The sequence below is a fragment of the Pseudopipra pipra genome, chromosome 11 (genome assembly GCF_036250125.1).
Source record: "Pseudopipra pipra isolate bDixPip1 chromosome 11, bDixPip1.hap1, whole genome shotgun sequence".
Taxonomy (NCBI): Eukaryota; Metazoa; Chordata; class Aves; order Passeriformes; family Pipridae; genus Pseudopipra; species Pseudopipra pipra.
Window position 1 is genome coordinate 5202281 of NC_087559.1, and position 14098 is coordinate 5216378.

At 44.1% G+C, this 14098-nt stretch overlaps 1 protein-coding gene across 2 annotated transcripts in view; it reads left to right on the plus strand.

Annotated features, from left to right (window-relative positions):
- Positions 1-14098, plus strand: part of FRMD4B (FERM domain containing 4B) — an 82776-nt gene that overhangs the window by 46993 nt on the left and 21685 nt on the right. For both annotated transcript variants that reach the window (XM_064667210.1, XM_064667211.1), the window contains 4 exons: positions 8410-8493; positions 9697-9762; positions 10817-10874; positions 11804-11890. In XM_064667210.1, coding sequence (XP_064523280.1) covers positions 8410-8493; positions 9697-9762; positions 10817-10874; positions 11804-11890 — 295 coding nt within the window. The remainder of the gene's footprint in view (positions 1-8409; positions 8494-9696; positions 9763-10816; positions 10875-11803; positions 11891-14098) is intronic.

The window sequence follows — 14098 nt, forward strand, 5'->3', positions numbered from 1 at the left end:
CCAAGGTAGTAAATGAGCAAGTTTAGGGAAAGTCATATTTGATATCTATTTCATGCAATCGTGATGATTCCCCTACTTACAGGTATCAAATATCCACTTTCCCAAAGAGCTCTCTGCTTAACTGAATTTTATACCCTCTTCAAAGAAAGCTGGTTGAAGATTGCAGTGATTTTTCTCTAAAAGCATGCAAATCTTGCTTTCCTGCAGTTTGGTTTTGGGGTTATATGCCCCTGGTGTGCCACGAGGAATGGGAGCTGAGGGAAGGCCACAGGCAGAGGGGAGCCAGGCAGGGATCTGCTGAACTCCATCTCCCAGAGCACTGAGGCAGCAATTCTGAGACGAAAACATTGTTTTCTCCTGGTGTTTTATTTTTCAATAAAAAGTGGAAATTCACCATGTAAACCAAGTGTAATTACAAAAAAAATAATTCTTAAGACTCTGTTTTTTGGATAGACTTTTAACAGCAAGAGGCTTTTTTCCACTGGTGCTGCTTTACATTCATCCAGTTCATGGCAGTCTAGTGTGTATAGTCTCTGCAATGATGTAATTTTAATGGGTTTTTTTACAATTCCCTATTTTAAAGCAGTGCTGTAAGGGCTCTCAAGGAATTCGTATAGAATGCTTATTATGTAGCAGATTAATTAGGTGGAAGCACTGTGGGTGAAATGGGCAAAAAGGATTAGATGAAGAGGAAAAAAAAAGATGTTTCCAGTAATTTAATAATACGATCTCATGGGATTTACTGCTTCTATATAGCAGTGTAACTGTTAATATTCACACATAATTTTGGCAGTTCAGTAAGGAACAGTAATTTTTTGTTTCATATGCATGATGTTCATACAGGTTCCTGAGGGCCAGCAAGTGGGTTGTTGTGTTTTGTCCACTTTGTCTCTCCACAGTACTTTCTTTTCTTTTCTTTGGTTTTTCTTTTTTTTCAAGTTACTTTTAACTCAGAGAGCAGTGCTACAGTGAGTACAACCCAGCCACCTAAAGAGGTGTTTTGTGTGTGCTCTGCACACACAAAACAGATGGGAGACAAGTCAAGCATGGTGCCAGGAAATTCATCGTCCCCAAAGTCGTCTCCCACACAGGGGACAAGTTGTCAGAGCTGTTAGGCTTGGAGTAGCATCATGGCACCCACAGCTGTAGGTAAAAGATGCTCTCCCCTTCCCTCAAGTACAGATTCAGCATTAAAACATATTCCCTTTTCCTACTGTAAAAATCACGTTTCATGGTTTATGCGTTATATTGCCTTTCTTTTTGTTGAATATCTGAAAAACTTTGTCAGGTCTACAGAGAGTTTCTCCAGTCTTGCACCATCAGCTGTGAGCAGGAGTTTGGGCTCTGGTCTGACTCCTAACAGCATCCTCACTTCAGTAAAGCAAAAATAAATCTTTTGCTTTTCCTTCTCATGGATGTTGGGATCTGTCGTGCGAGGTGTATTTTGTGTTTTGAGGAAATGGAATGACAGCTTTTCAACCTCAGCTTTTTTGCTTTTGCAGATTTGTCAGGTCTTTATCGTTATTTGGATACTTTATTTTTCTTGTGGTTCAATGTATCTCTGTATCAGCATGCCAGGCTGTGATAACAAGCTTTAAACTTCGCTGCTGTACTCAGACATGCTAAAAACCCACAACTAATATGGCTAAGCTGACTTTTGTGTGAACAGGAAGAAAGTGTGGGTGTTAGAAATAACAGTCTGTTGTTGCGAGGAAGGGCTTGGGATCCTTCAAGCGTTGTATCAACTGTGAATACCCATCTTTTGCTTGGCAGTAAATCCCCAGGTAAAGCAGAGCCATTCTGCTTCTGTCTGGTCTGTTGGGGAAGCACTGCTAATGTGTGCTGTGGGTATGGCCAAGCAGCTCTTTAAACATGTACATGGGATGTGAGCCATCACCCATTGTAGGTGGTAGGTTCAAGGAGCAAAAAGGTTTGTCTTCAAAATATTCATATTTCACATCAAGAGCTGTAAAATACGACCTGAGGATTTAGGGCAGCTTCAGACTGCATATTTTCTCTAGCCATGGAGAGCTGCTTCCTCAGCACCCCGTTCCTTGTCTTCAAAGTGGAAATTCTAACTTCTAAATTCTAAATTCTAATCCCAGTGCCTAATCTGCAGGGGTGGCTCTGGGAGCAGCTCACGTTCCCATTTGTCTGGTCACCATGTCCTCAGATAGAGAGGTGTGGGGATATAGCTGATATGAGAAATGTTGCATTTTCCTTGGTGCTCTTGGTCCATCTTCCACAAGCTGACTTGTGGGGTCACCAAACCCCAGGAGATCAGTAGGCACTGTTGCTCCTCTTCTCAACAGTCAGACTGTGCTCAGGAAGCAGAGAAATTAGTCTCAGGGAGCAGGGTTGGAGCTGGAGGTCAGGCCTGGGACTCCAAGTCTGTGGTCCACATGTGGGGAATGGTTGGCCAGTCCCAACCACACTTCGTGTTTGGTGCAGGTCCCTCTTGAGCTGTGAAACTGAAGCTGTTGTGCAGCAGTGCAGGGTGGGAACCCACAGCACAGCCACAGCATACACGTACAAGAAGCTGGAGTTGAAAAAGCCATCTGCACTGCTTATCACGTTCCTTTTCACGTATGGGGTTTGGAAGGCTCTTAGAATGCTCCTTCAAATACCTCTCAGAGCAGGCGGCTGCTATCTGGTACTCAAGTGGCAGACTCTGCAGCCCTGCTCCCAGCAAAGCTCCCTGCTGGCTGTGGGGGAAGGTCAGGCTCTGGCTGTCCTGTGCCAGGGGGAGCCCCTTGTTCGTGGCCTTTCCGCATCCTGGTCTTCCTTCAATAGAAAAATAACTTTCTTGAGTGTGCCAGCAGACCATAAACTGAAAGGTTGGGAAATGATGGGAAGCGTCTGGCATTCGTCACAAAAGAGGATTTGTCAGAGAGCACATTTCAAAATTCTGCTGCCAAGATCCTGCTGCTCTGGCATACTCAAAAGCTGCTAAATCCATCGTCTCTCCCTGTACCTCCCCTGCTCTCTCTTCCTTCCCCCCTTTTTTTTTCTCTTGCACTTTTAACCCCACTCATATTTTTCCCCTCCGTTGCCTTGCTGCTTCCTCCTCACACCTGTTTCTTGTGGCACCTCGAAAGGCAGACCGGCCTCCATGAGAGCCTGAGGTTGCCACACTCTGCCCTTCTGTTTATTTTAAAACAAACCCAAAGCCTACAGAAAAGGCACCTGTACAAAAAAGTCCAGCTGCAGCAGGATGATCAGTGTTGCCAGTTCTCATCTGTGAATGTAAGGAATGGGAGAACCTTGGAGACTTTGGTGATGCTTCCCTAAGTCTGATCACTTTAGAAAGTCGCCTTAGGATCAGGCTGGGTTGTGAGCAGCAGCACAGGATGTTTTTGTACTGTTGCAGAATTGCAATTCAGAATTCAGTGGTTATTTTCATGAAATAGGACCGTTACTGACATCACCTGAGTAACCTGACGAGCCCTCTGAAACCCCTGACTGTCAAACTTTCAAGTATCTACTCTAATTGTGTGCTGTTTCAGTGTATTTATTTTTCTGGCTCTAAATATCTTGAAGGGAATAAGATGGGGAATCCTAATGGAAATGTTTTGAAGCATCTTTGCAATGCAGGGTAATAATGTATCATACTTTAGCTGTGAAGCTCCACATTTTCTTGTATCTCACCTGAAATTCTAAGAAGTATTTGTTGATATTTATGTGTCCATGAAATAACTTTCAGGTTAACTTGAGAGGCTGGTTGATATTTTCTAAAAGTAAGGCCACTCTACATTCTATCTGTGGTATGCCTAAAATTTATTTCAAGAATTGACTTAATATAAAATAATGACATTCAGAAGGACCCAGGGGTGACTTATTCCAATGATCCCGTAGCAACACAAGAGAAAGTATTTATGTGAGGTCAAAAGGCATCAAGAATAGAGGAAAGTCACTATCCAAAGCACTTTTCCCAGTGATAAATTCTTACTTTATGAAGTGTTATCAACACAATTCAGCAGAGGCAGACACACCTGCCATCCCTTTAGTCACTTAAAAGTTGTCTGAAGTCTTGTCCTCGTCGAGTTGTTAATATTTACAAAGAATCTGTGGGCTGATAAACTTCTATGCTGTAGTCCAATATATTGCTTTTGCTGCTGGGTGTGTCACTTGCTCTTCACGTTTTGTTAATCTCATTAACCACATCTTACTCCATCTAAGCTCTTACCTGCATTAGGAACAGGCGTGAGCTGGTTTTTGACAGTGGGCACAGGGAAACGCCTGGACACCCATTGACAAATGGTCCTAATGAGCACAGTTCTGTAAATCTTTGCCTAGCAGGGAGTGTTGTATCACTCCATTACAAGCTGTCAAGATGCACTTTCTGGGGCCGTAAATATGGAAGTCTGTTTTAATTTTCAGTGACTTGCTTTAGGCAGAGCATGCCACAACAACCTGGCTTGGTTCCTTCACGGATTTCTGGTAGGGTTTTAGCGAAATGCCTAAAATTTCACTGTAATGTCAGCAGGTTGTAGGAAACATGGGGGATTGGTCCAGGTTTGCTGCTAGGGATAGGAGTTGGAAGTGGGAAGTCCTACTGATAGTATGTTACATGATTAAATATTAGTATTGCTTATTTTAGAGTCAAAGTGCCTTCCCTCTCCATAGACCTGGCACTGATGAGCAGGGTGTGCTGCTGGGGACATCGTCCTGCCCAGTGTTTGATCGTGTTGGGACAGAGAATTAATTATGGGCAGTACTGGGAATGAAAACTGAGGTTCAGCGTGAGGAGGGTCTGATTCAGATTTTCATTATTTGCAGTTGCATTGCCCGGATTGATTCACGTTCTGCTTCATATCTGCCAGAGAGAAAACACCCATTTGGAGGGTGGAATAGGAAGGAAAGGATCTGTCTGACGGTTTTCTTTAATTCTTCTCCATAGTGGAAAAATACTTGAGATGAGAGTTTCCTATATTCCCCTCTTGGGGAATAAACAAACCTTTTGCCAAAAAAATGTTCAGTCCTGTTGACTCTGGGCTGTTTAAGTTTATGTATTGAAATTATGCCAAGAACCACCAGTCAAGAAAACCCCCTCTGTAGCAGAGGTCAGATTAAATGCAAGGGGGCCTCCCCGTCCCGACAGCCGCGTCCTCCTCCTGGTGGGAACCCACCGTGGACATGCCAGATACAACACTGGTGTGTTTGGCTGGCAGATATCATGGATGGTTGGACATCTGGAGCCAGGGCTGTCTGCCCTGAGATTGCTGTATCGTCTTGTGGTCGTTGTGAAACCAAACAGGAACAGGTAATAATTCAAACCGTCGCTCCTGCTATCTGGAGTTGTCCCCTCTGGGGAGCGGCTGGGTCTCAGAGGGCTTGGGAAAGTGATCCTGAAGGTCAAGGGGAGACGTGCTTGGTGCAGATGAAGTGATAATGGACTCTGTGGAAGGGGAGGGGGGACCATTTGAGGCTTTTATTATCCCCGAAGCCGTGAATCATCCGAAAAGCTAATCCTTGGGCGTGCAGTCAGCAGATCCAGGCTGTTACTGTGCCAGCCTGCACTGTCTGAAGGCATCCAGCCTGCAAGGAGCTGTGCCCTGTTTCTCCCAGGTCTTTTACTTTTTTTCTAGGGTTGTTTCACGCTTGATTTTACAATTATGCAGGGCAAAAATCCTCCTGTGGCTTCTCAGGGACTTTCAGACCTTATAAGTCCATTTAGATGGACTCCTCCTGGAGCACGTGGATGGGATGGTGTGTCTGAACCTCAGGGTGTGAGGTTGGGTCCCTTCAGGAAGGCAAGCCCCAGGGGCCAACTTTGCCTCGTAAAATAAGTGTATTCTCTACTGTTGGAAGAAGTTGGGTGGGTTTGTAGGTTGGCAGAAGACAGAGTAGATCCAGCTCTCCTGTAAGTTGTCGCAGCTCTGTGGACTCTGCCTGCTGGCAGACTGCAGCAGGGCCTGTGGCTCTGGGTCAGTGCTGGAGGGATGTGTGCCCCCTGTCATGGCACAGACATGGTTACAGCCCTTTGATCTCTGTGTTACCCAGCTCAGACCCCGCAAGCCTTGTCAGGAGGTGGGTGTGCTGGCTGGCCCTGGGTTTAAATTCAGCGATAGACATTTCCATATTGATGAGCTGCTGCTTGTCACTCAAGCTTAACTGGGACTCTTGTTTTGGCACTGACGAGGATAGAGTTGCTACTCAACCAGATCCAGAGAGGCAAGAGGCTCAAAAACAAACAGGAAAGCGAGTAGCACTGTTGGAGGCCACGAATGGTGCAAAAGGTGGCATTACATAGCACAGGAAACACAGCTGCCAGGATTTGCGGCATTTCTGCAGAGTCTTGGTGATGGGGGGGGCTCCTGGCCCTATAAGGGCTGGCAAAGCAGAATTTGGGACTTCTCTACCCGTCCATATTGGTGACAGCTGGGGAGTCACCTGTCCCCCCATCCCAGTTGCCTCTGCCAGAGCTCAGCCCTGGCTTTCCAGCATGAACCTCCTTATTGCCTCAGCCCTTGCAATGAGCTTTCTAAATAGAGGTTTAATGACCAGGCATTAACCCTCAGATTATGAATACTGCAGGCTGAGAATCTACATTGAGAGGAACAGCCCTTTTGTTTGGTCAAAATGAGCTATTTTGTGATTACTTTCTTTCAAAACCTCTCCTACTTCACTCTATTTCCCTGCCAACCCTGCCTGCTACAGCAGCCATTGCAGGAATGAGTCAGGCTTAAAAATAGGAGGAAATTTGTATTTTAATAATCAGTTGTCCTGTGAGGTTATGACTGAAGCTGGAAGGGACCTTAGGAAGTCATCAGGCTGAACCTCCTGCTCCAACAGGGAGTTCAGGCCAGGTTACTGAGGGCCTGGCTTTTTGGTTTAGGGCATTTTTTATTTTTTGCTCTGGTTTCTGAGGCCTCAGGAAAGTGTGCTCTGTGACTGCGTTTTCGTGTGACCCTATGAAACCCTGGTAATCTACCTTCTCTCTGCAAGCCAAGATGTCCTGCAGCCTTTTGATCCCGTCAAAATGAGCTTGTAAGGGATGAATAAAACCCTCAGCTTTTGTGAGCATTGGCTGTATCTGAGTGCTGGTAGGAGAGATCCTGATTTTCTACCCAGCTGTCCCCGTTTGTGGCACTTGGGTGCTGGCCAGCTTGCAAAGAAAAATGGATATTTCTGGCAGAAGAGTGCAGCAACCAGCGCTCCTCGGCGCTAATTGACCCTTTCTTGGCAGCTTCATCAAAGACATTGAAGAATAAATAGGCTGTTGATTGAACTGTTTCCTCGTCCCCAGAGGTGGTCCCTCTTGCTCAGGGCTGAGGCACATTGTCAGGGCTGGGGAAGAAGCTTGCAGAGCGATTAGGGGAACAGAGGAACCTTTCATCTCCCGCACTTTCCATGTGGCATCTGGGAGCTGGAGTCGTGGTGGGGGTTTGCTGCCTCCTCTGGTGCCCACAGAGCAGGTTTCAGTGCTCTGGTCCACTCCAGTGATGCTCAGGGTGTGGATTTTGAGGGAGGAGGGGGGACGTAGCTCAGGTTAAAACTCTTTATAGTGGAATCTGTTGAAGACAGAGGTCTGGAGCAGGAAAGCACCTTCAAGGAAAGCCTGGATGCAGAAGCTGAGGCGATGCTGATGGACGTGGCTGGTGCATTCTTTCCATACAAGAGTCATGTTGGTGCTTGCTGGCCCTGCTGCAAAGGCACGCAGAAACCTGGACGAAATGAGGCGTGCAGGTTTCAGCTGATTAATTAATGGAGCGTGCAAGGAGAAAATATTAACCGTTTTACTGATGCCTGTAAACAGGTTTTTAAGTGTTCTACTGGGATTTTTCTTTGTGATAAATTGCATTCATGTACTTCAGCCTTCCCTTTATGTCATTCCAGGCTGGACCTGGAGTCCAAAATATTTGAACTTTCTGTAAGATGGGCAGTCCAGAAAAACTATTTTCAGTGAAAATATTTTAAAGGATATGAACTGAAACCTTTTGTTTTGAATCAGATCACTGTTAAACTCTGACATTTGACAAATACCATGCAGCTTCATGAAATTCGTTGTCTAGAGGTAGGGTTTTAGATAAAGACAGAGCAAAACTTAGCACTACAAGCCTTGCTCTTGGGCAGAGGCTTGCTTTCTGCAGCTGTTTCAGGGCTCATTCTGCTCTCAGCAAATAGAGTGAGGGTGTGCAAAATAAATATTGATATGGTGTTCCATGGTGGCCTGAGCATCACGTGTCTGTATAATGAGTTACAACTTGAGTCTGCATGACACCATATACATCACTGTCATGTGAGAGGGCCTATAGAGTTACGTTGCTATGACAGCCTGATATGGGGCAACGTGCCATGTTCTTGGGCAGCAAATACAGCCCTTCCTTCTGCCCAAACTAATGAGTCCTCCTCTGATTCACCAGCAGTGACTGTGTGCCATTTTTTATTGTTTGGTTTTTTTTTTAGTGATGAAAACACTAGAAAAGACTTGAAGACACTGCCCGTCTTTCCTACCAAGACGCTGCAGGAGCATCCATCACTTGCTTACTGGTGAGATGTTTAATTTAAAATGTAAATCATTGCTATGAATGATAATGGCAAGATCACTCTAAAACAGTTTTGCAAACTCTTTAAAAGAGTTTTCAGCCTGTGTGATGCAGGACGTGGAGTTAATTGCTCGTGTTCAAGCATTTCCAGTTTTTTAGAAGGTTATAAATTATGCAAGATCCAAGGCAAATTCCTCCTTGAAAGTTCAAATTAAATTGTTGGATTAGAAACTGCTGGATCAGAATATGTGGGGACCACGCATTAGAAGGAGCTGAAATCTGAACTCCAGCCAAGCCTGGGTTTGCAGAGAGCACCTTGATCTTCATCTGTCACACAGTGGAGCCTCTGTGGTGGGGTGACCTTTGCTGGCTGCCAGATGCCCACCCAGTTCCTCTCAACGGGACAGGGGGAGAAAATAATTTAGAAAAGCTGGAAACAGAAAGGCATATGCAATTTTGGGGCTTGAACCTGCTGTAGAGGAGCACAGCATTTAGGATGAATCAATGATATTGTTTCCTTGGAATTTATGCCATTTGTGCAAGTTTAACTCCCTCATTTGTTTCATTTTTTTTAGGCTTGATGTGTATGTGATGGATTTTCAAGTATACCAATGCTTGCTTATGATTTGTTTTTCTCAGGATGAATACTGCTGGGTTTTTCTTTGCTTTCAAGTGTCTGACACATAAATGCATATTTTATTTTGCATTCCACCAAAACAAAGTGTTGAAATATATAACAGAAAAAAAACACAAAAAGGTCACTGCTGACAAATCTGTGGTTTTTTTCACCTATGAAATGTCAGGGGAAAAAAAAATAAACTGGAATGAATACAGTTCTGGTTTAACTTCTTCTTTACATATGGAGCATTAACCAGCCTTTGAAATTTGGGTCCCTTAGAACGTTAAAATGAATTTATACAATTAGCACCATTATTCTGCAGCAGCATCTGCAGCAGAACAGGCTGATCCGAAACGATTCTTTAATTAGTCTGGAAGGCAGGATGCAAGGGTGGGATCAGCCAGGCAGCTCCATGCTGCCTAATGAAGGGTGGGAAAGAAATCAGTAAGAACCAGAATGTAAACCAGAGCAAGGAGCGTACAGAGGGACACTGCTCTGCTGGCTGAGCAGGTGGCTGAGCTCCCACAGATGCCATCACATGAACAAAGTCACTGAGCCTCTAAATTGGGTTTTGTGCTTGCTTTGCAGTGAGGACAGAGTAATTGAGCATTATACACAAATTAAAGGTCTGACCAGAGGACAAGCCATCGTTCAGTGAGTATGACACTTGTTAATTTGTGAAGATTATCTTTTCACTTTTCTTCTGTTCTTCTTTTTTTGTTGAGAGGTGGCAAGGCAGGCTGTTGTGGTCATTATTGCCTGCAAACGATTCCATTTGTGTCTGTCAGATTCTTTTTCACTGAGTTATATTTCAGAGTTGATTTTTTTTTAAGTTTCACATATCACAGGCTTGCACTTTCAGCATGTGTTCTCATTCATATACCTCAAATACAAAAGAAATAATTTGGACCTTTCTCTATTGGAAGACTCTACTCCAAACCCTTGCTTGCTATCAGTTTTCCCAGCAAACTCTTAGGGTGAGTTTTACCTGAATCCTGTAAAAAATTCTGCAGTGTTCAGCATTTGGTTTTCAAAACAACCAAGGTCTTCCAAGATGCACACAGAGCCTGTGGAATTGTAATTTCCATTTACCATTAATATTACTGTACTTCCACAAGGAAATGCAGTAGAATGTGTTACAAGATGTTTGAGATAATGCCCATGGCTGCACAATGTAGACAACTTGTAGTTTTTCCTCACATACCTCAATGCCTGTAACTGTCTCAATATTTCAAGGGCTTTTTTCAATAGGAACAAGGGAAAAATGGTCTGTTCAGTGTTTGTTTGAATTGCCTCATGAAACAGTCATACAATGGCATCAACACTTTCATTTGGAGCCTCTCCATTGTAACCAGAGCTCCATAATGGAATAATTACAGGCAGATCTTTACCGCCAGCATTTCCCAAAAGGCTCACTTGTTCAGTTCAGAATTTTTATTTTCAGTTCTGTGATCTTCTGATAAGATATTGAATATTCTGTTATGTGAGAGATTTTCCATTTGCTTTAGCTGGGCCAAAATATCCCATCTTTCCCCAAGCCAGGCTGCTAGGTTGTTTTTTTCTGAAAACATAGGTCTTCAATTATTAAGGCCTTCAAAATATGCAAATGATAAATGACGTGTCCTGGACGTATGTGTGAAAAAAATATGTTAATAGATATTACTCCCTCCAGAGAAAATCATCTGATATGCTATAAATCTATCTGCAGGTACATGAAAGTGGTAGAAGCTTTGCCAACATATGGAGTTCATTACTATGGAGTAAAGGTTAGTAACTGCCTATAGATAATGTGATTGCTGAGCTTATTATGTGTGATTACATTCCTTTAGGAGCAGTTGGATGATTCAGTACTATTCTATCAGTATTAAAGCCCACATTTTTCAACCTCTGTAATTTTCCCCCATTCAATATACTTTAAAAATTGTTTCCAGAGTGCAGCATTACATGCTACAGGAGACAGAAAGGAATCTTTGTAAAACCTTCTGTAATCCTATCAGGACCTAAATTCCTATCACCTTAATTAAACTAGATATCACTTCGAGATCCGAAGCAATTAATAGTTTCCCCAGAGACATTAATCAAGATTAGAAAAAATACAGTGGGGAAAAAATTTATTTCTATGTGGCAGGTGATTAGTGGTGCATGCTTGGAGTGGGGAAATGCTGAGAAATACTTTTGGAGAGTGATGGAAATACTCCATTTATTCCCATTTGTAGAGCAGAGCCTGGGCCACAGTGTTTTGTGCCGAAGAGGTCAGCTGAGATGGTATCTCCTTACTTTGAGTCATGGCCATGACTGTGGTACCTGAGAAGCTGATGTTTTGTGCTGTTCTCTCCATCTGTGACTGCCCATGCCTGAATTCAGTGAATGCAGTCACTGGCCACAGTTTTTTCTGTCCCATATCCTTCCCCCCTTCACAACCACTCCTGCAAATGGTGACACCCCGTTGTTTCAGCAGCACTGTTGCTTTTGTGGCCACTTTGCACAGCCACCACCTGGTTTTGTGCCTCTGCCTGGGAAGGCCGGGGCAGAAAATTTCTGCATTCACCCCAGCAATGCACTTCACATCAATTTGTTTGCCAGAAAATCTTTGTTCCGTACCTACTCGTACTTGTCACGGAGTAAAAAGGGCTGTAATCTTGGAATTGCCTAATTCTTAAGTGGCTCTTGGTTTACAAGGACATCCATTTTTTAGGATAAACAAGGAATCCCATGGTGGCTTGGAATAAGTTACAAGGGAATCGGCCAGTACGACTTGCAAGACAAAGTTAAGCCCAGAAAAGTAAGTTTCTTTTGCATCTGATTTTTTTTTTTTGGGGGGGGGGAACACAGGATGGTGTTACATGTCAGAATATACTTCTTTAAGCTGTTGCTTAGTACACTGATGGGCAGAAGACCAAGGGTTGGAGGCAGAAGGAAAATTCTGCTGGCACTGAGGCAGTAAATGTCTCCCTCTCACACAGATAGTGGAAACTCCCTTTGGGAACTTTGGCTTGCATGTCTGGAGTTTCGTGGTCTCAGGACGGGAATTTTGGCAGCCTCCAGGGATAACTACAGAAATACGAAGCATTTGGGTTTCTGCAAGGCCTTTTACTCGAGCAGTGTTTTCACTTGGCTTCTGTGCTTGTTTTGTGTGTGAGGTGTGACAGGCTCCACTGATACCAGTGGAATACGAGGGGAGCTGTGTGAAATTGCAGGCTTGTTGAGGCGACCGTGTGTTCCCGTGAATTTAAAGGGGGGATTGAGAGTAAAAGCCAAGTACTGAAGGTCATACTTCTCCTTTTTCACCCTGCTGCTCCCCAGTATGTCTCCTGCAGAGTAGCTCTGCCAACAACATCCCTTGTTGTTTGAACAGGGCAGAGGGTCCTGCATTGCTCTGCTGGCTCCCTCAGAGCCCCCGGCAGCGAGCCCAGGCAGGCTCTTCTGCCAGCAGCTTTGGAAACCCATCACACATCCAGTACACAGGATATTGGGATCTTGCCCCATCCTGTAGCTGCTGTGTGTCTCCTTGTGACAGGACAGAGCCCTGAAAATCTTTGAAGGGTGATTTAACTCCCTGGGTTGGGGGCAAGCCAGGGCTGCATGTGCCATGCTGCTGGACTGGGGGGTGGGGGGTGTTTCTGGTCATGTCTTTGTTGAAACATCCAAGTCTGGGGTTTTGGTGTTCTCCTTCCTCAGGAATGGTCTGGGCAGGAGTTCACATGAAGTTGTGCTCCCTGCCAGGGAGTTTTACATTTGCAAAATGATATTGTTTAGTGTATTTGTGCCAAGAAACGGAGCTTAACAAAACTTCATTGTTAAGAGTAATTCCCCTTTGAGCTTCCAATTTGATCTTCTTTTTTTTCCAGAGAAGGCTGTGACTTGGTTTCTCTCGGTATATTTATATATCTGTGTGTCCAAGGTGATGTCTCATGTCTTTTCTGTGCTTTCTGTAGTAAAGCAGAGTTTCTTCCCAGGTCTCTCTTTGCCTGCCTGCACTAAATGACAGTGACACAGGAGGAACCTCAGGAAATCAAGTTATGTTAATGCAGCCATTGATGGTCAAAGGAGAACATCAAGGAGCTCCTCTTGCCCCTGAGTACTTCCCTGTTTTTAGGCAGCATCTATAAGGTTTTCCGGTCAGGAAAGGATCATTCTCCAGCCAAGATGTCCAGCTGTGACCAGGAACACTCTCCAAGAAAATGGAGCCAGCCTGGCTGGAAGCATTGCTTTGCCAAGCAGTTTTTATGCTTGTGGGATTTCAAGTTTACAACATCAACCAGGCAGATTAAGAAAATTTTTTTAAGGTCAGCAGGGCCCAGATACCAAGTCACACCCTGCTACAGTTAGTTATAAGGCGTTGTCTTTGAATGCAGCAGGAGCTGTGTTTAAAAAAAATAAATGAAAACCAGAGGTCACCTCTGTAGTGGAAGTGTTACAATGGAAATTACAGTGGTTGTTGGCTTTACTGAAATTATAATTATACAGCAGAAGATAGAGATTAAAAGGGAAGGTGAGAGAGGAGCCTAAATGCAGATGGAAGGTTTAATGCCAGTAAGCTCATTTGAAAGTGTGGTGATGGATATGGCTGTAGTATCTTTAAGGATTTGTGTCTGGTGTCAGTGTGAGGGGACAAAAATGATTTAAGCCACAGCTTGTCCTGAGCCACGGCTGCTTTTAACATGTGTCTAAGTATGCAAACAGGTTCTTTATAGCAAGTGTGTTTCAGGGCTTGAAATAAAAAGGCACTTCTGATATAATCCATGGAAGTGATTGGAATCAGATCATTTTTGGTAGGAAAACCAAAGGGCTAGAGGGGCACCCATGTCCAGATTTGGGTTTGGAATTAAAATGCTGAGATACTGCTGTTTGTTTCGGTGTAGCTGTAGCCTTGCTGCCTGTGATGTGGCAGGCAGAAGTTTCCTTTTCATCAGTATTATTGTTTGCTCATGTTTATGAATGTATCAGAATTTATTTCACAGAGAGAAGAGTATGTACAGCTTACCTAAAT